Below are 24,780 nucleotides of genomic sequence, written 5' to 3'. Positions count from 1 at the left end.
GAAATAAACATGGACAGCCAGACCTAGTTTAACAGCATTTGTTCTCTTTACATATCTCAGAGTGGATTTTGTTTTGAGAAAGGCATTTTTGTTGTTTTAATTGAAAAACAACCTTATATTTCATCACATGAGATACTACACTTCAGATTTATATGAATTACAGTGTAGAGAAGTGGGAAAATAAGTACAGGTGTATGTATTGCACCAACATGTAAGAAAAGCTGGTGTACCTAGCATCTTGAATTATTTTCAAGTAATTCTCCTGAGTTTTCCTTGGCAGCCCACAACATGAATTTTGAAGCCACTCTGTCATAGTTTGCATTGGAACTTATTCAAGATGAACCATGTTTTAAGGTTTGCTCTAAGCTTCACAACACAAAGAATGTTGTTTTTCCATTTTGTAGTTTCATTTTTGCAGGATGTGTACCAGGAAAAATAACCATAATGAAATAAATGGTGCATGATCTTTGTGTATAAGGGGTTACTGCTGCCTTTGAGTAACCTTACTTCCTTCCTGGCTGTGCTATTGGACATAATACCTCTGGGGGACTTTGAGATCTCAGCTGTAAAATCTTTGGTGATGCAGTAATATTTGCCAGCATTGCAGCTTGAAAAAAAAAAACCTCCTGAAAGGTGTTTAGAGGTTTGTAGGGTGGGAAGTTGCTGAACTCTTTCCAGACTTCTAAGTTTGGTAAGCCTTTATGCTCTGCTTGAATGGGAATTCATCCATTTTGGGAGTTAATCCCGCTATTTAAGACAGTTAAATCTTTTGGTTCAGCAGTTTTTTATCTGCAGTGAAATATATAAAAAAGTCAAATGACCAACTAACTTGGGTGCTTGAAACCAAGATGCTGTCTTGTTCTGGTCATGCTTCAGACTTCTCTCTGAAGAAGTGCCCGAGGGTTATATCGATGTCATGTTTTTGGCAGAGACTTACTGTTTCTAGAAGATGAGAGGATTGTTGGTGAAGCTGTTTTGGGGGGGATGAGGCATGAGGTTGGCTTTTTGTTTTTAAAAGACATTCAGGTATGCTGTGTGGCCTTCAAGTTGTCTTCAGACAGATGAAAACAGATCACTCATCTGACTTCGGAGAATGGATGCAGATTTTGATTAATTCAAATGTGAAATGGCAGCTAGCAGAAAACTGATTTCAGGACAGCTTTCCTCTACCTCCCTCAGTTCAGCTGATCTTCTGTCTTGCCATTTCACTTTTGTTTCCTCTGTTTATCAGCTAGAGATATTCCTGAGATGATGGTAGTAGTGGTTAGCAGAAGCAGTAAGGCTTCCAGGTCCCCTCTGGCCATAAGGATTTTTTATCCACTTGAAAGTTGTCTTGTCACCAAGCAGAACAGACCCACTTGAAACTTGTTTAGGTTATTGCCAGTGTTGCTGTTGTTTATTGTGTTGATAAGATTATAGGCATGTGTTGCAAGTTATATTTCTTGCTCTGTAATGAGTGTACAGAAAGTACAATAGTGTATGTCAGTTGAAGTCTGTATCTTCTCATAATGCCAGTCTTGTGTCTTTAAGAGGCCAGGGGTGTATGGTATAAATACATAAATCAAATCTAGGTTTGACTTTAGTGCTAGAATAATAATAATTCTGAATCCCAGTCATTAGGAATTAATTCAATATTCATTAGGAATAATACTGCAATAAGCAGCTTTGTTTAGCTAACCTTAGTAATTCACTGTGCTTAACTCCTCCGTGTTCTGTTGTAGTTAATAATATTGCCTCCCCCCCTCCCCGCAATGATCTTAGTTTTGGGGAAGGTATCTGTGTAAACTTTTAGGGATATGCAAGTATTTGGTATACTATCACTATTAAGCAGTTTTCAGATAAATGGAATTTTTAACAATAGGATTTGACTCCAGGGTTAAAAAATGCCAAAATAGGGACTTTCTTCCCTTTGATCAGAATGATCCAATAGAAGCTACTAATGTAAAGTGATAAAAGTTCCTATGTATTGTGCCAAAAATGAACTTCCTCATAATTTTTGTACAATTTTCTAAATACTATCATATCTGTCATTCTTGCTGTTTTATCCCATTTTAGTTTTTTCTGTCCTTGGAAATTTTGCATGACTTCTTTTTCATCAGGACTAGTTTTCACACTTTGGTTGTCTATAAGTAACACTCCACAAAGTTAAGGAGCACTAGAAAAGTTCTCTTCATTGTTGCTGCTGATTTAACCATAAGATTAATCTGTGGGAGAAACATCTTACTTCAGCACCAGGAAATCATCTTGTTTGCAAATTTTATTATACCTGTAGATCTCCAAGTGCAGTTGATTTTTCTTTGGGTGACAAAGCTTTAGTACAATACCACCCATTTAAAGAACTATAAAGTTGAATAAAATGTGGACTCCTGATGTGTTAAGATTCTACTTTGGTTTTAATTTTGTTTGCCCATATGTAGCAACTTCTACAGACTTATTTTGAAAGTACAAGTAATCTGAACTACTGTCTTCTTTAATGTAATGCAGATTGCTCTATCAACATGATTTCTTTCCGATTATCTGACTTTGATTGCTGCATAAACTTACAATATAGAGTTAAAGGAATTTAAAATTTCATTTTTAAAGCAGAGTAGATAACACCAGCCTGTTCTTTCCATCTCGTGCTAAGTTTGTATTTTGTGATTTTGAAGGAATCTGGGTTTCCTCTTGAAAAAGTATCACATTGACCGAAAACGGAAGTCATTTTGTATTCAGATGGTTTAGAGATGTTTGGTGCAAGTGATTTTCTTATGCATTAGTTATAGTAGAACTGTTTATAAAAGAGTTAGTCTTACCAAAAAAACATATTATAGAAATTTTGTGCCTTACACATTCATCTTGAACGTCTTGACTTTCATACTAAATGCATGACATATATCTTGCAGGAAAAACTGGAAAATGTTACGCAATTATTAAAAGATCTTTGGTATGGTACTTTATTTCACTGTATATATAAGACCATATGTCCATCATGTAGGTTTTAGAAAAAGGGAAAAATTGAAATTGTCGAAGGGAACCGCAAGCGTTTTTCAGTATGTAATAGTTCTATTTTATGTAAGTCTGTAGTTTTTATAAACTGTCAGAAGAAGTCATGTTTGCTCCCTTTGGCAGATTCCAGAAGTACAAAGATCTCTCCTGTAGTTCAGACAAATTGGAAGATACAAACTTAGCATTGATCCAAGATGAAGTATTGCCTGTAACTTAATACCCCTTCTGCACAGCCCATGATTTGGCTAACACACAGTTATTAGACTGCAAGGGGAGACTTCTATCTGGGGTCTGCCAGATCTGTCACCGCAGATAGTCGGTGACACTCTTAACTGTGGCACGGGCTGACAGGCCAACTGAAGCCTTGGCATGGGAGCAGTTTCCGTCCAACTTTACAACTTTGGAGAAGGTTCTTTTTCATTACAAAAGCAATTGTAGAAAAAAGTAGAACAGGTCTGTGTATAGCACTTCATTTGATTTTTTGGGAAGGTGTGGGTAAGGAAGATTTGCCTTGGAAGTTTGTTTTAGACATGAGTGAGATGGGCTGAAGATACCAAAGCAAAGTCCTTGGTGAAGGAAGCTTTCAAAGGCTTCCAGGTAGGATTTTTGGAGTGTACACTATCTGAGAAATAATACAGGTTGCCAGTGCAGCTTCATGCTCTTAGCTTTACGTTGCTCTGCTTGTGAAATACACTTCTCTGATGAGACACTTAGAACATCAGACAAGGCATAAGGTTCCCTTTGTCTTGGAAGCCAAATATTATAGCATGAGGCATAAAAGCTTTATAAAATGATCAGAATAAGATCTGGGCTGAAAGGATGAGAAGCACAGTACGGAACAATGCATCTGGGAGAATGTATTGCATTTCTTGCAGATCTAAGTAGTTAGGTGAACATGCAAATGTTCTTATGGCTGTGGAACTGTTTCTTTGAGATTTTAGCTCCTCCTTATAAGAAAACCAGTGACATGAATAATTTAGATAAGCCTTTCTAATCACAGAGGATGAGCTCACTGAGTTGGGGCAGAAGAAAAATGTTAGGTGATACATCCTGCAAGAAATTCCCAACAGGCAAATCTTAACTTTAAATTGACGAATACTCAAGAAGCTCATTGAAAAAAAGTTACCGTTTGTGCTTTATCTGAAGTTTGTAGATGCAAAGACATTTCAAGGAAGGAATGGCTGCCCATTAATAAATAAGAGCCAAATTTTAATTACAGCTGATTTCCTCTGTTTCGGAGGTTAAAGTTTGGAGAGCTGTAATTGTTTTACTGCTTCCCTCCTCCCGTTTTTTTTTTTTTTTTTTAACAAATTTATCTAAGAGTTTTACGCTACTGCTTATTTTAATGTCCTTAAGGTTGGCTAAGATCATTGTTTTTTATACATAACTTTCAAAATTTTTGTGATTGTAATTCCCCAGATTTAGACGTTGTTGAGAATTTTATCGTCAGGAATGGAAATTTAGGCTTATTATTTTCAATATGCAGTAGTATAATTTTTTAGTGTGTTTTTTGTTTAGCTATTAGTTTAGTTATTTTCTTATTGCTGTCCTTTTTCTATTCCTGTTTTGTCATCAAAATGCAAATCTTAGTTCAATATTTGCTTGGTTGTTACTGTATGTTACTGCTGTTTTCATATGGAACTAGTCCTTGTAGCTACCGTGCAAACAGCATAACCACTTAACACTGTTCTGCCGTGCAGTGAACAAACTGTCTGCTTTGTGAAGGAGAGTCATGTTTGTCAAGTGACTGAAGTGTATTCTTCTTATTTGTCTTACAGGCACAGGAGAGAGTGGCAAAAGCACATTCATCAAACAGATGAGAATCATCCATGGATCAGGTTACTCTGATGAAGACAAAAGGGGCTTTACAAAACTGGTGTACCAGAATATATTTACAGCAATGCAGGCCATGATCAGAGCGATGGATACCCTCAAAATCCCATACAAGTATGAACACAATAAGGTGAGTTTTTGTTTATTTCCATGGCTGAAGCTCTTCCTCTTTTTATCTCTAGGGAATTTGTGGAGAGTGTCTAAAAGCTATACATGGCATATAACTTAAGCTGTATTTAAGGTTTAAAAGAAAAACGTTTCTTCCAGCCCTCTACCCTTTGCACTGCCGTGACAAAATGGAGGAGACGAGAGAACTCCTCTTAACAATATGTCTGTGGGATTTGTCAAGGGAAGAAAATTAAGGGCAGTCTCATGTTTGCCTATGGCTTTAGTCATCTCTTTTCCTTCCCTGCCAGCCCATGTTATAGCCAGAGCACAATTAGACTATTCTTGTCTTTACCAGTGGTTCTTAAGGTTTGCCATTAATACGACTTGAGGGAAAGTTCAAATTAATTGAAAAATACATGGGGATATCTGCTTGTGTGTGAGCATATCGTGAAATAAAATTTGACACAAGGCCTTAGGAGAAGCAAATTCATTTGAGTCTTATGACATAACTGAAATGTAAGAGAAGGAAAATACATTTAAAGCATTTCTAAGGTTTATCTTTGACAAGCCTGACTTCTTTCCATTTTTTTTTATATTTGCTTTTTTTAAAGAAAAAATATTTTAAGCATTCCATGAAGGAAAGTGAAATGCTTAATATTTACTTGAATAGAAAGGAGGTTTATTACATAGGTAGGCACAGAATTAGATGGCTGTATCTCCCACTCTTTGCCACAGGAGTGGAACATCTTTTGTTTGAGAATGGTCCTGATTTTTGCAGTTGATTCATTATCAGTAACTATATCAGGCAGGTTACGTTCTGTAATGAGTAGAAGGTTCACCTTTCTTTGAATCTTGTGAAAGGGGATTTAGTTATTTTTTAGTAATCTTGGATGAAAAGGATACTTAGTCTGCTGGATTACTTATATTCTATTTATTTAAATGTTAGAAACTATCAAAGAACAGTGAAATTTGCAATAAATAAGCTTCCATTAACCGGGAAAAGGAGGATGTAATACATTAGTGTTAGGGTAGAAGTCTTCTGTGCTTAAATATGAAGATTAATGATTAAAATTGAACTGCAGTATGTGTTTTAAGGTATCTTATTTAAAAGTAGGAAAGGTAAGGCTTATTACCAAGCAAAAAACACTTTTTTTCTCCATTCAGGTTCACCAGAGTCACTGCAGCTGGTCGTCACTTTGTTGATGACATAATGGTGCAGTAACAAAAGAATCTTGCGTGAGCCTGCGTTTATGCGGTGGGAAATTAGGCAGATCCTACTGTCAAAATTCATATTGTTAAAAACCTTCTTTAATGTGGGTGTTGTTCTAGGTTTTGGGGGTTTCTTGTTGTAAGGACATTAAAAGTTAGAAAAACTTGTCTTAAATAATAAAAGAGAATGTTCTTCCTAGTATGATTGAGTGCTGGAACTGTATAATTTCCCTTTGTCCCTCAGAAATAAAAATCAAAATAATTTGTATTTATTTTTTAAGAAGTGTATTTATGTGTGTATTTCAGCCTACTAGCTCCACATTTTTGCTATGTATAGAGGTATAGAGCACTCAGTTTGTTAACATACTTGAAAAGCTGATTGTGAAGCACGTTTTCCTTCAAAACTGGTTTTGATTGCTATTTTGCTGTAGTATCCAGAAGTCCTACTTATAAATCAAGATTTTTGTTTGTTTGTTTTGTACTAGAGAGTATATGTTCTATAGTTACTGTTCAAATTCTGAGTATTGAATTTATACAGAATGTTTTTATGTAGTTGAAGCAAGTTAGTAAGATGTGGCATAGCTGTGTGGACATGGCGAGACCTATCCAGTTAAAGCTGTGCACTTTTTCTGTGCAAGAATAACTTTCCTGAAAGTAAGAGTTTATCTTTGTACTCAACTATTTCACAAGCATTCCCACCAGTTTTAACAGGGTTACATGTAGAATAAAATCAAACTCACCAAATGACACAATTCCTTTAAAAAGTCCATCCAGAAATAGAGTGGAAAATAAACTTGTTCCACAGTCATTCCAAAGTACTGAAGACTACTTTTATGCTTTGTATACAAGGTCACTTTAAAGCGGTAAACTTTTTTTAAAAAAAAAGTCTGTTGAAAACAAACTCATTAGCCTAGCAGCCTAGAAAACACAGGAAGGGCACTTCCTATTAATTTGAATCTCCTATCAGGAAATTCTAGCTCTGGCAAGAATATCTCAAAGTTTGAGTAACAGTGTATTTTTAGCACAGTATTTGTTTTCCACAGTAGTTTAGAAAACTACAGCTCAAGCTGATATTGATGTGACTGAGTCTAAACAAATAATGGTAGTGTCCCCCTTTCTTTTTCTTTTTTTTTTTTTTTTAATCAAAGTCTTCATGCTCAGGGTTAGTTTTTGAGGTCACAATAGAAATGTTTTTGTCTTACTGTTTTGTTTTCTTAACTTTAGTTAAGAGCAAAATTGGAGTATTTTTAATCTCTGAATGCTTCTGAAATTTGAAATGTTGTCAAAAATTGGTGTTAGAATTTAGTGTCTCGATGCTAGGGCATTGTATCAGGCAAGACATTTCTCCTGTTAAACCGTAGAATATGAGCTCTACTGAAGTTTAAGATAAAGAGTCAGCATGGTCCCTTCTCTTAGGAATTTGTCTGTCATAGGAAATGGTGGCTAATGGATTGGGTTGTAGTTTCCTTTTGGGTTAATGTTACTGTGTTTCCGTTACTTATTTTTTAAGTAGAAGTTGTGAAGTCTTTATATACATCTTGAGTTTTAGAGTGAAAAACATTCTAGCAAATACAGAAGAGCCTTAGTTACACGTAGAAATTGTATAATCAATTACTAAAATTGCTGGTCTTTGCAAAATTTTTGTGGGTGTACAGTAGGTCAGGGCAAGTATAGACATTTAAATTCACATTTTAAAAATCTAAAATATATTTATTATATCTATTTATCTATTTAAAATAAAATAGATTTATTTTTTAAGAAAATCTTTAGAGTGGCTTAGAAGCCATTGTTTCAAATAATATAGTCCTTATTGCTCCTTTTTTAATCTGTTTTACATGTCTACTATTGCTGAAAGTGGGGACTATACCTGGGGACTGTACCTGGAAGGCTTTTTATATTTCTCTCCCATTGTTACAGCAGTTCTATGAAACAAATCTGCTACTGTACTAAATAACTACCATCACAGTTACTGTTCTCTTTCAATTCGTTTCCTGAAGACAAGTTGTCTCCTCCAGCGGAGAGACTACCAGGAAGATGTCGCTCAGTAGTGATTAACAGTCAGGAAATCTTACTTGAATCCCATGCCCATAATTTCCTGTGAGACTTCTTAAATATTCATAACAAGATACCTAATATGAGTAACACATTAACAGAACAGGCTAGAAGAAAATTGTTAAAGAGGCTGAAAATGTAAAAGTGAGTCTTATTGTAAATCAAGAAGTTTGCTAGCTATAAGCTTCATAGAATGGTTCCACAGTAGAAGTCATTTCCATATTTACACCTATTCCCTATAAGGAAAGTTTTTAAATGGATATAAGCCAGTATAGGAAATGTTTTTGAAGTCTGCAGTCCTACTAACATTATCTTCAAGGCTGAATTTACCTCATTGAAAGCTTGTTTCTTCTTAGTCCCCTATAACATCCAAATAAAAATACAGACAATAGTAAGAAGTCAGCAGCAGGTGTGGATGTCAGATGACATAAATTCTAAAGTAAGAAAACAGGAGTCTTAAATTTCTTTGACCTCCTCTGTAAAATTTCATATCAAATAAATATATGTTGGGAAAAAAAGGGCCTAGCTGATATACCTCTCTTCATCTGCAAAGAGTATGAAGGATTCAATCCTGAGCAGCCATGTGCAAACAGTGCAAGGTTCTCTGACTTTCAGATGATGCAAAATGTGTGGGATTTCTGGATTTTTTTAATAAAGAAGGATACTCTTGGGATGTTGAGACAAAATGCTGAAGAATAGCTATTGGCTTAGAACGCAGATAATAAAGTGGCTCTTCAAGCAGGTGGAGAAGCCTTACCTGTGCCATCTGCACAAACATTATTCTTCAGTGTCTCAGATCCGAAGTACAGTGTTTAAAAGCAGGTTGTAGGAAAAGAGGATTTATACTAGTATTGTTAGTTAGTATTCAGCATATCCTCAGATGTCCTCCCCTAGGCACACAAGAATAACGAAAAATTATCCAATAAGTGGAAACATGCAGACAGTTAAATGCTTCTAAGTCTGTGAAGCTCTAAATGCAATTTTCTGGCAAGAAATAGATTGCCTAAAAGCCAGTCAATGTGCAAAAGAGTGTAGTAAGATTTAAAGTATCGTAATCAATTAACAACATGTCTTCAATTCCTTTATGTGAATATTATATATATTTTGTGTTATGTTATGTTACTTATTTATTGATTTTCAGGAGCCTTGATGTGAGGTAAACATTGGCTCCTCAACAGCTTTAAGAGCTGTCTTTTTTTACTGGAGCTTTAGGACTCCAGTAAAACCATGAACAGTTTCTTCCTCAGTGCTTCACAGAGATGTTGGTAAAGACTTGCACGGTCCCATGGAGATCTCACTGCCTCCTCAGCTGCTTTTCTTCTTTTTTTAATAGTATTTTGTTGCCAGTCAGTCACTCTTCTCAGGCCCAGCCTTTCTCTCTGGCATCTTTCTCTCTCCAGCCTTATCCTGTGACCTCATCCAATCTTCACATACTTAATCTGCTCTCAGTTGTTTTCCTTTATCTTTATATCCAAGTGAAATTTTTTAAAAAAATTCTTTCAACTGTATAGTGACTTGAGTCCTAGCTGCCTTCTACCAGTTCAATTATCTTCCCTCATTTATTTGCCCTTTGATTAGAGCAGAGGCCTCTTGGGTTTGAATCTATTGCCTCAATGAATTTGAAAACTCGTTGCTTCCTCTGTACTTTATGCATTACTTTTTCATAGTTTATCTCAATGAAAGAGAGTTTTGTGTGCTTTTCCAAAGGTAGGAAAAATTACTGTGTATCAGAGGTAAAGTAGACTAGCAAGATTGTGTATTCTCGTGATGGGTTGAAAATACTTTTCTTGAAAATAAACATACAATTATTCAAATAAATATTCTTAAGTAATTTCATGAATATAATTGAGGAGACTGTCTTAATTTCAGTTCTGCAAACTTAAATGTTTACATTTTAGAACCTCCACAATCCCCAAAAGATCAAGTACATGTTTAGGCTTATGCATGTGCTTACAATTAATTTTGAAAGGACTAGGACCTTGGTTAGGGAATAAGTGTGCCAACTACAGGATATTATAGACATGCATTTGACAACTCAGTGTTAGCTACTTTTTGCAGTGCGATAAGATTCCGTCCTTCATGCTTTTTAAAAGAAACTCTTTATTTTCTAAATAAAAGATTTTAAGTGATTAACTGACCTATGCTAATGGAAAGTGATAAGTATACAAAAGCACATACGTGGGATGTGATGTTCATGTTTTATCTTTCCATTTCCACCATTTCACTGCTTCTGCTAGTGTGGTGAATGGCAGGTGATAAAATAGGAATCTGTAAGTAAAGCATTATAATTGCTTATACAGTAGCTAAAGGACCACAACTATAGGAAAGCAGGCTTCTAGCATTCTTTGTTTCTTTTTTATAGCTATTCTATTTTGCTTCAGATATGTTTGTTGAGTAGTTATTTTGCTTAGAGAACGCATTGTGTTGTTTGAAAGGAAACATAAGAACTTGAAACACTCTCAGGGCAACATTTGTGTGCATTAGGTGTTTGGAGTTTATTTTAAGGTAATGAATGAGCTTTTGTGCTATTGGAACGATTCTATTGCCTTACGTTATTTACAAGAGAGTTATATATAAAGTAATTTTATATATATATACACACACACACACACACACACACACATACAGATAATATATATAAAATATATAACTGCATATATTTTAATAGAGTAATATGTTTAACAGTAATAGCTTCTTAATTATTTAAGAATAATCATTAGTACCAGAGATGTGTTTAGATTATCCTGAAATAACTTTAGATTATTAACTTTTATGAAAAGAACCCGGAGGGGTTGGACTAGATGATCTCCAGAGGTCCCATCCGACTTCAACCATTCTGTGATTCTGTGAAAGGTGCAGTGTTTTGGTTCTGGAAAATGAGATTGTGAGAGGAAAATCCAAGCATGACTTGATTGATGTTATGCTTGAATTTCTTTTTGACAACCCTCTTTCCAGAATCAAAACAGAAGACTTTTCCTCATGCTGCAACTTTGACAAAAAAGTATATATATCAAATTGTCTTGACTGGTTTCTGTAGCTTATATTGCAGTGGAACTAAGATACTCGGTAAACAGGAAAATCATTTGTTAGGAGCAAGTCAACCCTCTTGACTGGTTTCTGTAGGTTATATTGTGGTGGAACTAGGATACTGGGTAAGTAGGAAAATCATTTGTTTGGAGCAAGTCACTTCCGTGAACAGTCTCAGGTCTGACAAAGCAGAGGTTAGAGGCTAGTATCAAGTTGAATAGCTTTTAATCCCTTCCTACACTTTGCTAATTCTCATGTGGCTCTTAATTTTCTTAGTCTCTATCATTTGTGAGAATTCACAATGTGTGTACATTGGCCTGGGCAAGTAATACTTTGCAAAAGCTGCTTACAATTAAGATTTTCTCATGCTAATTGAGGTTGTTTTATGTTCATAGCTTTTCATTTTTCTTCATGTATAAGGCAGAATTAAAATTTACCTCCTTAATTAGTTAAGCTCATTCATAGATACAGTGTAAGAGTAAATTGCTATACGGGTTTTACAAGTGTGGAGTGTTTCTATGAAACTTTCAGAATGTGGATTATGTACAAAGTAGTTTGTTTGAAGGTGTTCCTGTATATTTAAATCTTTATTTATTGATTTTGAAATACGATCATTGGTTTGAAAACATATACTGTCTATATTGTTGGTTGTACAACTAGATAAGTAAGTGCTTGTGGTGCATGAAGATGTTCTTTGCACCTTGCCTCCAGTTCTTGTTGAGCTATATTTTGGACCAGTGAACCATGTGCTGCCACTTGTGCAGGTTGGATAAGAGAGTGTCTTATTACTGAAGCATAAAAAGGCCTTGGCATGCCTACTTCTCTTCTGGACTCTGGTACATCATATGCGGAATGGAGAAAGAGTGGGACGTACCATGGGCGAGAATGATTAACACAGTGGCTTGTAACCCTGGGAAATCTTGTGGTTGTCCTTGCAGTGCCAGTTGTACCACCTTATGGCCATTTTGATGTTTGTGTTTCTGTTCATCTAAATAAGCTAAAATATTGAGATCAAAATTACTAATATTGGACTCTAATTTTGGTCATACTTTTCTGGAGTATCTCGACCTTTGAAAGTTTGGTTGCAAACTTGTGTTTATAACTCTACCATCTCTAGGGTTGCACTATGTCATTTTACCTTTCTAAAATGTAAAAGTAGTGAGGTTTAGAGTAAAGTAGAAATCAGCACACTTTTACGTCTGTGCTTGTATTAGTCTGTTTATTCAATTAGGATTATTTTTGAGGTAGTCCCGTACTTCATTCTTTACTGTTATTTTTGCTCAATTATGTGCTTGAAACTGGAGAAACATGGTAGCACCAATTATCCTAGGATCATCCAAGGATCATTTAAAATAAGAATCTGCTGAGTACTGAACAGACATTTAATAATTTTTACACCTGAAGGGTTCACTAAGTAATCTCTCAGACTATTGTGGCAAGTTCCAATTGAGTAGGAACAGGATTTGTGCCCCATGTAAGTATTCTAACAGGTGTTCTGACATAACAGAACTTGTCTACAGCATGCTGCACAATTGCTGAGTGTAGATGCAAATGCAGTATAAGTTGTTCATCCACTTTTTTAGGAAATGAATGTATAGTTTGGATTGGAAGTTTGTTTTTTTTTTGTTTTGTTTTTTACTGTCACTGATTTATATTAGGGTAAGAAGTATGATGATAGTCCATGAAACATTCAATTTCTGTGTCTAAACCAAAACATCATATGTTCATATATCATTTGATAATAAAACTGAGACCAAAATAATCCATCATACCAGCATCTGAAAGCTAAACTTACTTCTTAAAGGCCCTATCCAAATAGGACAGTTCTTGTGTAATTTTAAGTTTCTGAAATATGTTTTTTTTTTAATGTCATTCACAAAACCACGTAATCAGATAAAATTGTGTATGTATGCTTGCATGTCTGGTGGGATGGAAGATTTCTGTTTGTTTTGAAAAACTTGTTTCTAAATGTTTTTGTATGTTTCCTTTGGTGCTCCTATGCATTTTTTTTAAAGCTGGTTTCATTCAAACTCTGGGTTGAAAAAAAGACTTCAGAAAGCAGAACTCTTTTGCGGTAAGGTTTCCATTTCTTTTTTTTTTTCATAAAGCTAGAACTTTCTAGGCTTCCTTTGGTTCTTTTCCTCCTTTCGTTTTTCATTCCCTCTGGAACTTTTCAATACTGCCTTGACCTTTGAAAAGTTAAAACAGTGAAATAAAGGATTGAAAATAAAACCACTCAAAAGACTGCAAAAGTATACTGGGTATTATAAATTTTCTTGCAGTCAGTGGTTTGCAAATAAAAATAAGAAGGGCAAAAGAAGAATAAAATGTGGTGGCATTTTTCAAAGATACTTTGTGGAGCTTTTAATTTAGATATGCAGTAACAATTTGGGGAAGAAAACTTCAGCATTTATTCTCTCCTTAAAAAAGGCTGTTTTTTTTTCCCTCCCCCCCCCCCACCTACTGCTTCATAACTGGTTTGTAAAGCAGCTCTTCTGTAGCTAAGAAAGGTTAACTGGTTCTGTGCTAATAATGTGGGTGCCATCAGTACTGGACTAAGACATCACTAAAAGATATGAAGAGTGTTTGAAACATAGTGTATTGTACAGAGTATAAAATGGAGTTTTATAGAGGAGAAGGTTGGAGTAACTTATCTGGGCATGCAAATTTGCTTTTAGGGGAAGATATTTAAGGGTATCCATGAGGAAATGAAGGGATACATGAATGAACAGATTTTTTTTCAGGGGATGCTAAGGAGTCTGTTGTGCAATGAGACTAAGTGAGGCGTTTATGAAAGGGTGAAGAGAGAGCCTGCAGGAGGTTTCTAAGGACCATTGTGAGGTTTGGAGAGAATGTGTCTGCTTGTATGAACATGTTAGTTATAGAAGCATGTTGCTTCTCAATTTGTGTAATGATCCTGTGTTGTGTATAGTAGATTCACTGCTTGTGAACCAAGTTTGCCAGCTGACAGAATCTAAATCTCTAATAGCATTTTTTCCAAATGGAGTCTTGGAATTTTTTAGCTTCATCTATGGCTAGTTGTTGTGCCAGTGATCAGGAAAACAAATCTTGCGGCCTTATTATTAGGCTAATTGTGAAAGGCCTCATTTAAAACAAGAAGTTCTTCAGCAAGGCAATATTTATAAATAAAATCATTCTAATCGGAGAAGGGCGTGACAGTACATCCTTGTAGCTCACATCCTTCTTGTGTGATAAACAATGATATGCCCCGGCTGCCCTTGCCGGAGCAGGGTGGTCATTCACTGCGTTGTCACTGCAAAATGTTTGCAAAAGCAGCTCCCTCCCATGAAAAAATAGAGATATTTTTCCTTATCTCTCTCTCAGAAAACAAATTCGCATTTTAAAGAAGTCAATTTATAGGATGCAGTTTAAGTGCTAAGAGAAGCAGGAGCTGGATAGCTAGCGCTGTTGTTTCCTGGTTCCAGTGGTGTGTGTGTGTGTGTGTTCTCACTCATGTGTCTTTGCCTATCTGTCCGTTTTTGGACACTCATCATCTTCTGTGGTCTTCCTGTAGAGCTTCCTGTGTACTGCTCTGTGATGATACCGTATGAATCAGCAGTGTGGGTGATATTTTACCCATCTGACAAATAAAAAGACTGCAGTGACAATATTTTTAATATTCTTCTTTGAAATCAGTCCTAGTCAGAGAACTACTCTCTTAATCTGCACTGGGGGGTGCATTTCTGTGATCCAGTTTTTTTTTTGGTTGATTGGTTTGTTTTTTAATTTCTGCCAACTATTGACTAGGATATACAGTAGAAAACAGCCTTTTGTGAATGCATGCCAAGCAGATGTTGTAACTGTCTGGGTATACTGAAACAGACACTGGCTGCAGAAGCTTTGTCAACATAATATAGAATCAAATTATGGCAATTCAACACCGTAATGTAATTTTTCATTGTGTCCTGCATTACTGGGGCTGAACTACATGAGAATTAGATTGTAGGTTTCTTTCCTCTTGGGAGAGGAATGGATATTAGATTTCCCATTTGAAGCTATTCCAGTGAAAGGAAATTTAAATAAATATACTTTGGAAAAGATTTGGAGGAAATGTGTGTATTGGTATAAAGGGAATGATAGAACCGAGATGTAGGCTGAATTGTTAAGAACGTACTTTAAAGGTAAGGGTTAATCTCTGAAGATAGTTTTGTTAGTAATGCTTCTCCAGTATTTAGATGCTCTTGTTAAGTCATTATTCTTTAAACACGAGATAGCTATTTCTCAGCAGGTTGCTAAATAAGCTTTTTTTTTCCCCTTAACACCTTTTTTTTGGACATACTGAATTTGGCAATTAGATCTCTTTCATTGTATTAGGGTGGTGTTGGTGGGGTGTTTTTGTTTGTTTGTTTTTTTTATAAAAAGAAAAGTCACGTTGGTTATTCTCTGTGTCTGATCTTGTGCAATTGTATCTTGCTCTGAGTGTTTTCGATGTAAGATGTATGTAACAGTGTAAGATGAGTAAAACAAGACCTGTTAGACTGCTGCTTTTTACCTAGTTCCTCTATTCCTATAGAACATTCAGTATTTTTGAAATTCAAGTTTCTGAGGAGAATCTTAATTTTCCTCAGCAGTATGGATCATAGAATTTAGCTCACGGTGTCGTGCTTTGACATAGCTTCATATAGGTGGACAAAATGAGGTTGAGGTAGCTTTGAAATAGAGTCTTTCTGATTTAGTAGAATTTCCAAACACTCATGGGAGCTTTTGGAAACACTCCATTATATAAGCCCCACAGAGAGAGGGTTATACCAGCTGCAGAGTTCCAAAAAATTGTAATACAGTGGTTATTAAAAATATCCACTCTAAATGACTGTGGAAACAAACAGAAAATAGTGTCATAAGTTTAGGTACATAGTTAGTGGTTTTGCACAAAATGCAAAACATCTCTTTTATGAGATACTGTAAAGAAGGTACAGTATCTCCTCTTATGAGAAGCAAAAATGTAATGCGTGCTTTTACCATGAAGTAATTTTGACTCAGAAACTAGAGTTCATAGATACTTTGAAAGGCTGAATAAAATGTGCTTAACCAGAACCCTACCACACCCAAAATACAGACATCTGTATTCATCTCAATCTCCTAATTATGCCTCAGTGCATCAGCAGATGAATGTTATGAAAGTAACGAGGATAAACCTTCGCTGTTATGATATGTTACTGATGCCAGCACTGTTATAGTTTATAAATAAAATCAGTTACTGGGCAAAGCATTTTCTTCTGCAGCGTATAGAATTTTTTTCTCAGCACAACCAGTTGTAGAATAAGGGACAGGCTTGCACACTTTAAAATGTTTCTTCTGTTTTTATAGATTCTTGCATTTTGAGTGTTACTTTGTGCTGTGTTGTATGTTTTTACAGTATCCAGCTAAGCAGCAGCCCAGTGCTGTTAGCAACCAATGGGTAGTGCTGAAGTATTAATACATAGACTTTAAAATGAAGAAGAGTGTTTGGAATCCGGAAACTATTCATGTCACGCTTCTCTTGTTCATGCTCTAGAGTGCTGGACTGTGGCTCCGTCCACTTCCTCAGCTCTGCACCCCTTGCCCCACTTGCTGTAGCGTCTTTGAGAGGAGCTGTCTCAAAATAATCCCTTGTTTGATTTACAGTGCAGAGTCATGAATGGGGAGTAGCCTGCCCAGCACATGGATTACCATGAGCTAGAAAGTCTCTTTGGAGCTAGATCCTCTTATCAGTGTAAATGAGCTATGGTGGGCTGTTGTAGGGATCCTGTGTTCAATCCCTCTCTCTGTCATTGACTCGTTATGTGGCCACAAGAAGGACAATTTTGCTGGAATTGCTGAATATGCTTGTTAAATCTGGGAATCCAATCTAAATATCTGTAGTAATCCCTTAATTTGTTTTACTTGCTTAATTTAATTAATTTCAATGGCTAGCTTAGCTGCCAATAAGTACCTCAGTGCAGCATATCTAAGAACCTAAATATGGATCTTGGGTTTGATCCCACAACATTTAAAATCACATTACTGTTGTTTACTCTAAAGATACAAAACTTTAAGCAAATTAATTTGAACATGACAATTGTCTCTCTTTTTCTTTCCCCTTTTTTCACTTACATATAAAAGAAAATTATTTCTTCCCTTTATAACATTATTGTACCAAAGTGTTAATCATGCTAGTTTGAGGTTGCTTCAAAACCTGTATGATTGCAAAAGTAAATCATGTGGAATCCTGTATTTGTGGCTCAGTGCCTTGTGCCACCGTGGTATACAAAAATACACACTCAGCATGCACCGGAGTTGGTTCAGACAGCCAGTTGCAGAATTTTGGGCTACATGCTGCCCACTCCCAACCTCTGGATTGCCATGCTTGCCTCCAGTCCCGTGCAGTATTCATCTTTTAAGTATATGGAGGTGTGGTTAAATCACTGTGAGCTCTGATGAGTGGGAGAAGCAGAGTAGTATCCACGAGATTGATTAGCAGCTGATGAAGACTGATGATGCTATAGCTTGAACTGGAGTAATGCCTGAAGCTAAAAGCTTTAACAGTCAGGAAGGTATAAAGATGATGTATCACTCACTACCTTGTCTCTCTTTTCCCCTACTGTCCAGATTTCTGGATTTGACCTCTGCCCTCACATGCAGCAATAAAGCATTCTAGAGAATATCTGTTAGGTAACACCAGACACTTTTTTGGGGGGAGGGAGGAGGAGGCAGGAGGGGAAGGGGTAATTCTTCATGTACGTTTATTCACTGACTTCTTAGATATTGCAGGTAATTAAATATGACTTCTAGTGGTTAAGGCAATGAGCAAACTATTTTCCCTGGAGTAAAACAGAAAGCAATATACTTGCTGGTAACATAACCAAATAAAGTTTTACTGCCAAGTCTCATTTCTTTCAGACTTGATTTGTTTAAGAGTTTTCCGTTTAATATGTAGAAGCAAAGAAATATTGTACAATTTCATCTGCATTTTGAGATTGAAAGTGTAAATGGTTACCTCTCTCTAGAAATATTTTTACGTTCATTAGTCTCTTAACTGGAATCTCACACATTGTCAGGGAGTTAACTTTTTTTGCAACTTGGTGGCAAAGTTGCTTTTAGGAAGTGAAATTTCATATACTGGACATAAAACAGTAGTGGCTTAAATGTAATTCAACTTGTAAGTAAGACTATTTATAAAGAACTTCTGAAATACTTCCTATTTTAATAGTGGTGATATCAAAAACAGGAATAGAGATGCTAACTTCACAAATGCAGTTTTTCTCTGAAGAATCAAAAGACAGACTGCAGGAACTTCCCTTTAATATGATGAAATTAATACTGCCTCTTCTGGCATCAGTTCACTTAAATGATTCAAAAGAAAGTTTCCATTCTCTACCAAAATGTTTCTGACAGCATTTTAAAGCTTTTTTAACAGCTTGCTAATTTTACTAACAGTTCGTAGATCCAAAGAGAAGCTTTACATTGTTCCTTTGATGTCAACATTTTTATTTCTGGAGATGGATTCAGTGAAGGGCCTCATAACTGAGCTGCTAATTTTACTTTTGGTGATGCTCCTCTTTAATTTTTTTAAGGTTAGAATACCTGTCTTCTGTGATAAGCTCTCACAAATGAGTCCTAATTTTGGAAATTTCTGGATTGCCCATACTGAATTTGTAATAAATAAATGCTAATGCTTTCCCTCATCGTGCTCCTTTTTTCCCTGCCTTACTTCCCCTTCTCCTCTTTTTAAGTCTTCATTTTTAACCTTCCATTATCACAGTTTAAATAATATGACAACAAAGGGAGAGATTTTACAACTGAATGGAAGTCAACTGAATTTAACTACTGGGAAGACAAAACTTCTTTTCCAGCTCTCTTAATTGAATTCTGCTAACCAGAAGTGGATTTGTGCCTGATAGATGGACAGTGAGAGTGCAGTGAGCGTGCTGAGAAGATACTTCCTTTTAATTGCACCACCGCCTAACTTGGGTAGAAAGAGGCTGACTCATTTTCCTCCACCCTGTCTATGTTGTCAGGGCTGGTGCGTAGTATGTATGGATAGAGCATGTGACTTACATACAGATAGTACAGTCATACAAATGTAATCTATAGTCCATAGGTCAGTTCAGTTTGATATTCTGACAGGGTGGGGTCTGCAGGGCAAGCACCATTTACTGCTGCTTGCTGGGAAAAACAGTCAGCCGAAGAATCACCCAATTCTTACATATTTAATCTGCATCTACCTACTTTTGCTTATGAGGGGCTGTATTAACCACCACCCCATGAGCGCCTGAATCCATTTTTTTGTGATTCAGCTGCATGAGTTTCATGCAGTTGAAAGGAAGGGATAGTTTATGCCAGAGCTCTTTCTTGCACAGGAACCCGTTTGCCTCTGATATTCTTACTAATTTTCTGTTACAGGATTTATTCCTGGCAGTTGAGAAGTATTTAGCCATTCACCCAGAAGCCCCAGTACTTCAGATTAGAAAGGGATGGTCAAAGGCTTTCCTATTCATTTACTGCAACAAAAAAATGAAGATGAAAGACGTAGTTAATATTGTAATTTACAACATTAGGGCTTATGGGTTCTCTGCAGGCAGACTGCCCGTTGACATCATTGTCCCTTCAGGCTTGCTTCACAAGTGGAAGCCATCATGTAAAAATTTTTTTATAAATAAAACTGTAATTTGAACAAATACTTGAGGAAATCTTTGAACTTTATAGTATGACTTGAAGGAGATTTGGCCCATAGTTTTTCTTCTCTTTCTCCCCTGAAGGCTTCCGTGACTCAACATTAATTATGATGAGTCCAGTGGTTGTCCTCTTAATCATCTTGATGAGCACTTGCTCAAAACCAGATTATTCACATAAGGATTCGTGAACATGAATGAAGGTTGCATAATCAGGCTCAGTATATTTGGAAATATTTAAAGGGTGGATCTGTAACTGATTATCTTCCTCTTCCAAAATACCAGGCTTACTAGACTCCTCCTTAGAGAGGAGTATTTTTTATGCTTGGTGTTATAGTAGGTATTTCAATCCTCAGCAAGCAGAGTGGTGTCAGTTAAAAAATCTCAATTCAAGAACTCTGTTCACTTCAAGAAATTTGCAGATTTGTCTCATTCTCTAGTCTATATTTACTATATTGTACCAATTAAAATTAGGAAGAGTTGTTCTCTGCTTCAGACTAAAGCCAGTTGATGAGCTGGATGAACACCATTTTTGTAAGATACTGCCCTTTTCCCGAGGCTTTTTCTTGCTAAGGTAGTGAGGAACAAGAATTGTGATACTGCTTTTATCTGGTTTATTAAAATGAAAAGTTAGGGTGGAACAAATATCCAGAGACTATTGGCGCTTGTAACTAATTAAAATTCACTTAGTGTAGTCTTTGACAGTGGAATATTGTTTGGCTTTGGTTTGACTCAGTGTATTAAATGTGGTTTTTTCCCTTAATCTTTCTGATCAATGGTTTGATCCTTGTGCTTGTGCTTCTTCCCTCTCTCTCTCTCTCTCCCCCTCCTCTTTTTCTTTGTGCTATCTAAGAGGGGGGAAGGATTAGCATCTCAAATCAAGAAGACTGAACTAATTAATTTTACTCCTCTTCCAAAGATGTAAGTGCTGAAACACTGTTTTTCTTTTTAAGGGAGGTACCAGGAAATTCTAGGTATGTTTGTTAACAGTGGGGTTTGTGGGAGGAGGGCACATGTGGAATGACAGAGGGGAGTGTTATTTCGGGGCATTGGGGTTTTTTGGTTTTGTTTCTCTCTTTTAGGTCTGCATGGGCAGCAGTGATGTAGCTTATTATAGGAGTCCTTCTTTAATACTGTACTGGTTCAGGAATAATATCCTCTGCTGTAGGTTTGGATGGCAGGCAAACCAGGAATAACTAATGTTATTTGATGCATAGTCCTGTTAAGGAAAGACTATATAGCTATTTGTCCTTTTTTTCTTGTCTATTTCATGCGTAGCTTTTTGTATCTCTTAACTGTGAAATGAAAACTTACTATAGCCCTTGATTGAATTAAATCTACTAACATTGTTGAGTAAATTGTATAATTCTAGTGTGTTGGCGTCTTTTTTTTGTTGTTTCTGTTGTTGCTTCTGAGGCTCAAAATAAATGGTGAATCAGTGCAGCATGTAGCTAAATTAAATGGGAAGAGAAAGTCATTTTCTGGTTATCTGGCAAAGACATACTCTTTCTGGCTTGACAAAACTTTTGCGTCACAGTCATTCATGTACCAGTTCCTTTTGACTTTATCATCTTTGGAGACTCTTCATACCTTTTTGACATAGCAGGGGAACAAAATTACAAAAAAAAAAATAAATAAATAAAAAAGTTATAATTAGATAAAGTTACAATTAGATAAAATATACTACTAATAATAATAAAAAAGAAACTCACAATGGGCAGTACTTTTTGTTTTCTTAATGTCACAGCGGTGCTGTGTTTCCTTTACATTAACCCTTGATTATAAAGTGACTGATGGCTGCTTCAGTCCTGCTCAACTGTAGGAAGAGAAGGGAAGACCATCCTTACTGGTGAAAACCCCTTTATGTGAGTGAGTGAGTCTGTGTGTGTGTGTGTGTGTGTGTACACACGTGTTTAAGGAGAAAGACTGAAGAGATTCTTGTTCGGCTTCTATCTGCCAAAACTGCAAAAGAAGAAAATGCTGAATGTATTCCATTTGCTTTCCTTAGTTTCCACAGCAGAGCAAGGAATTTGTGTCTCTGACTGGCTTTCTATGGCAGTGTATTTTAGATTTTCTTCCTTCTTAAAAGCTCTAATTTAGAAGAACAACAGTTCTCCAGAACTTCCCTTAAGCAATTGCAGCAGAATACAGTTAACACATTTTTTTTAATTCAGTGACTATTGATGAAAAGTCTTACAGTGATGAGGCTGATTCTAAACTTGTGGATTCCTTCTGATGGTATTTGACAGAGCTAGAAATGGCAGCATGAGCAACTCAGCTTTCTGGCCACTAACTCAGGAAGACAGCACTATTTTAGTGTGCATGTGAGTCATGCTTGTTATCTCTGTAAATATAAAAGGAGAAGGCTAGCAACCTAATAGTACTTCACTTAGAGCTGGAGTAATTCATAAAATATCCTTGAAAACTGAACCAAAACAAGCAGCTCAAGGGAGTTATTATGGGAGTGGCTGATACTTGTTATAAATCTAACAAGTTTTCACCACAGTAAATTGGTGCTGTTACATAAACTGTGAGATACAGTCATTCTCAGGGTGGGAGGTGGGGTAGGAAGGAGGAAATGGACTTTCCATTGTTCCCCTGATTCAATTTTAACAATAGATCAAGTTTGTGGAATTGTGTCTGATACATTGTCAGTGTCAATGGAACTGCTTCTCTTCATGCAGGGTCTCCGTTCACTGTAAATGCCATAGCAGAGGATGCTTCACTAACCACTCCGTATCGCTTAGCTGGCAAATTCGATCTGCCTTTGTATCAGCTCTACTTGCTTCAAATTCAAATAAGCTTTTAGACTTCAGACTCTTGATTTCAGCAACAAGTTAGGAGCCTTATAGAAATTAGAAGAACACCTTGAATCTAGACTCATCTTGTGAGGCTGACATCAGAGGCAGTAAGTTGGAGGGGAAGGCAGTGGGCTCTGTTGGCACTGACACTGACCTGAACACTGTTCAGGTGTCACTGTTACTATCTCTTGTTTTGTTTTGTTTTTTGAGGGGGTAGCTGTTTTTGTACCTGTAAAACTATGATATTAATGACTGAGGTGTATTAAAATGGTTACCTGAAAGGATAAGGTCTGTCTCAGCTTTCTGAGCATAACTGTTTCTTGATTATCCTGATTTGTTAACATTTATTAAATTGAGAAGTTGTATAATGTTTTGCTTTATTAGTATTCATGGGCACTTTTTTAAAGAGCATGTCATACTACAGCATTTGCAACTCTTCTTGAAAAGATACAAATTGTTTTGAATATCTTTATCAATGATTGTCTGTATTCTGACAAACTTGTTTCATGCAAGTCATTCCTCTTTTTCACACTGCTTTAAATAATTATAGTTAAAGTAATTTTGGAACAGATTAGATAAAACAGTGTCAATCATAAATTATATGCATTAAAATAATTTCATATTAACTTGATTCTAACTATTTCACTATTGTGATGAGAGGGAAAAGGTGTCATCATCTCAGATGATACCAATTAAAAGCACAAGGAATGCTTTCATGTCTATGTGCTATATGAATAGGGTAGCAATGAAAATAAAGTTAGAGTCTAACTCCAGTTGAAGTGAAAAATCAGTATTTCTGCTACACTGGAACATTACTTATCAATATATCCAAATATTATAGCATGTGTAACTTGTAGTAGGGCTTAAGGTCTTTATGAGTAAATGTTCAAGAAATTCGCTCTCTACGCAGCCCTGGGGAGGCCTCATCTCGAGTACTGTATCCAGTTCTGGGCTCCCCAGTACAAGAGAGACATGGAGCTACTGGAGAGAGTCCAGCATAGGGCTACAAAGATGATCCGAGGGCTGGATCACTTGCCCTATGAGGAACGGCTGCGAGAGCTGGGCCTCTTCAGCCTGGGGAAGAGAAGACCGAGGGGGGATCTTATCAATGTGTACAAGTACCTGAAGGGAGGGTGTCAAGAGGATGGAGACAAACTCTTTTCAGTTGTCCCATGTGACAGGACAAGAGGCAATGGGCAGAAATTGAAGCACAGGCAGTTCCGCCTGACCGTGAGGGGGAATTTCTTCCCTGGGAGAGTGTCGGAGCACTGGATCAGGTTGCCCAGAGAGGTTGTGGAGTGTCCTTCTCTGGAGATCTTCAAGGCCCGCCTGGTTGCAACCCTGTCTACCATGCTCTAGGTGACCCTTGTTGAGCAGGGGGTTTGGACTAGATGATCTCTGGAGGTCCCTTCCAACCTTACTGATTCCGTGATTCTGTGAAATTAGGGGAAAAAAATATTTAGCTCATATAAATCAAAGGATAAAGAAGACTTCTACATATCTTACTTTTTTATATTTTAGTAGTTATATGCACTAACTGGCTTGTCACTCACTATTTTGAGCATCATGGAAATAAATGGAGTGTGTAGTCTTGTAATTTTCTGAAATGCTAACTAAAATGATGAGGAAAAAATAGGATGAGGGCTATAATTAGAAGTCTCACAGGAGGTTTGAGGCTTGTGTTATACAATATTGAAATTTGATATAGTTACATGACCAGAAGTGCCTTCCCCAGTGGAACAGAAATGCATGCAGTAACCTGTTCGTCATGTCCTCTTGCTGGCTGTTAGAGTGTTGTTCAGTATGTGCAAAGGTAGTAAAATTAATCTTATTCTCATAGTGATTTGCAGGTAAATAGCAGAGTCTATATACTTCAGTAGCAAAAATGAAATCAAATCTGCCTATGCTTTGCTATAATGCTAAAAATAACAAAGAAGGATGAGTTAGCAAGAGCTAACATTTTACAAGTGGCGTTCTATTTTTCTTCAAAGAACGTTCTACGAGCTGATCCAAACCATATATACAGGTCAAGGAAAATGAACAGCTAGACAACAATTACTCTGCTGTTTCCAGTTGACTTTACTGTCAGTCTTGTGGTGCTTAATCAATGTGGA

General features: G+C 36.4%; 1 protein-coding gene across 1 annotated transcript in view; it reads left to right on the top strand.

Moving 5' to 3' along the window:
- The window catches only part of LOC134153153 (guanine nucleotide-binding protein G(q) subunit alpha), a 129,489-nt gene that overhangs the window by 39,249 nt on the left and 65,460 nt on the right, over window positions 1-24,780 (top strand). The window contains exon 2 of the mRNA XM_062599039.1: window positions 4,764-4,948. Coding sequence (XP_062455023.1) covers window positions 4,764-4,948 — 185 coding nt within the window. The remainder of the gene's footprint in view (window positions 1-4,763; window positions 4,949-24,780) is intronic.

This window comes from Rhea pennata, chromosome Z (assembly GCF_028389875.1).
Source record: "Rhea pennata isolate bPtePen1 chromosome Z, bPtePen1.pri, whole genome shotgun sequence".
NCBI lineage: Eukaryota > Metazoa > Chordata > Aves > Rheiformes > Rheidae > Rhea > Rhea pennata.
This window is presented reverse-complemented; position numbering and strand designations above follow the sequence as displayed.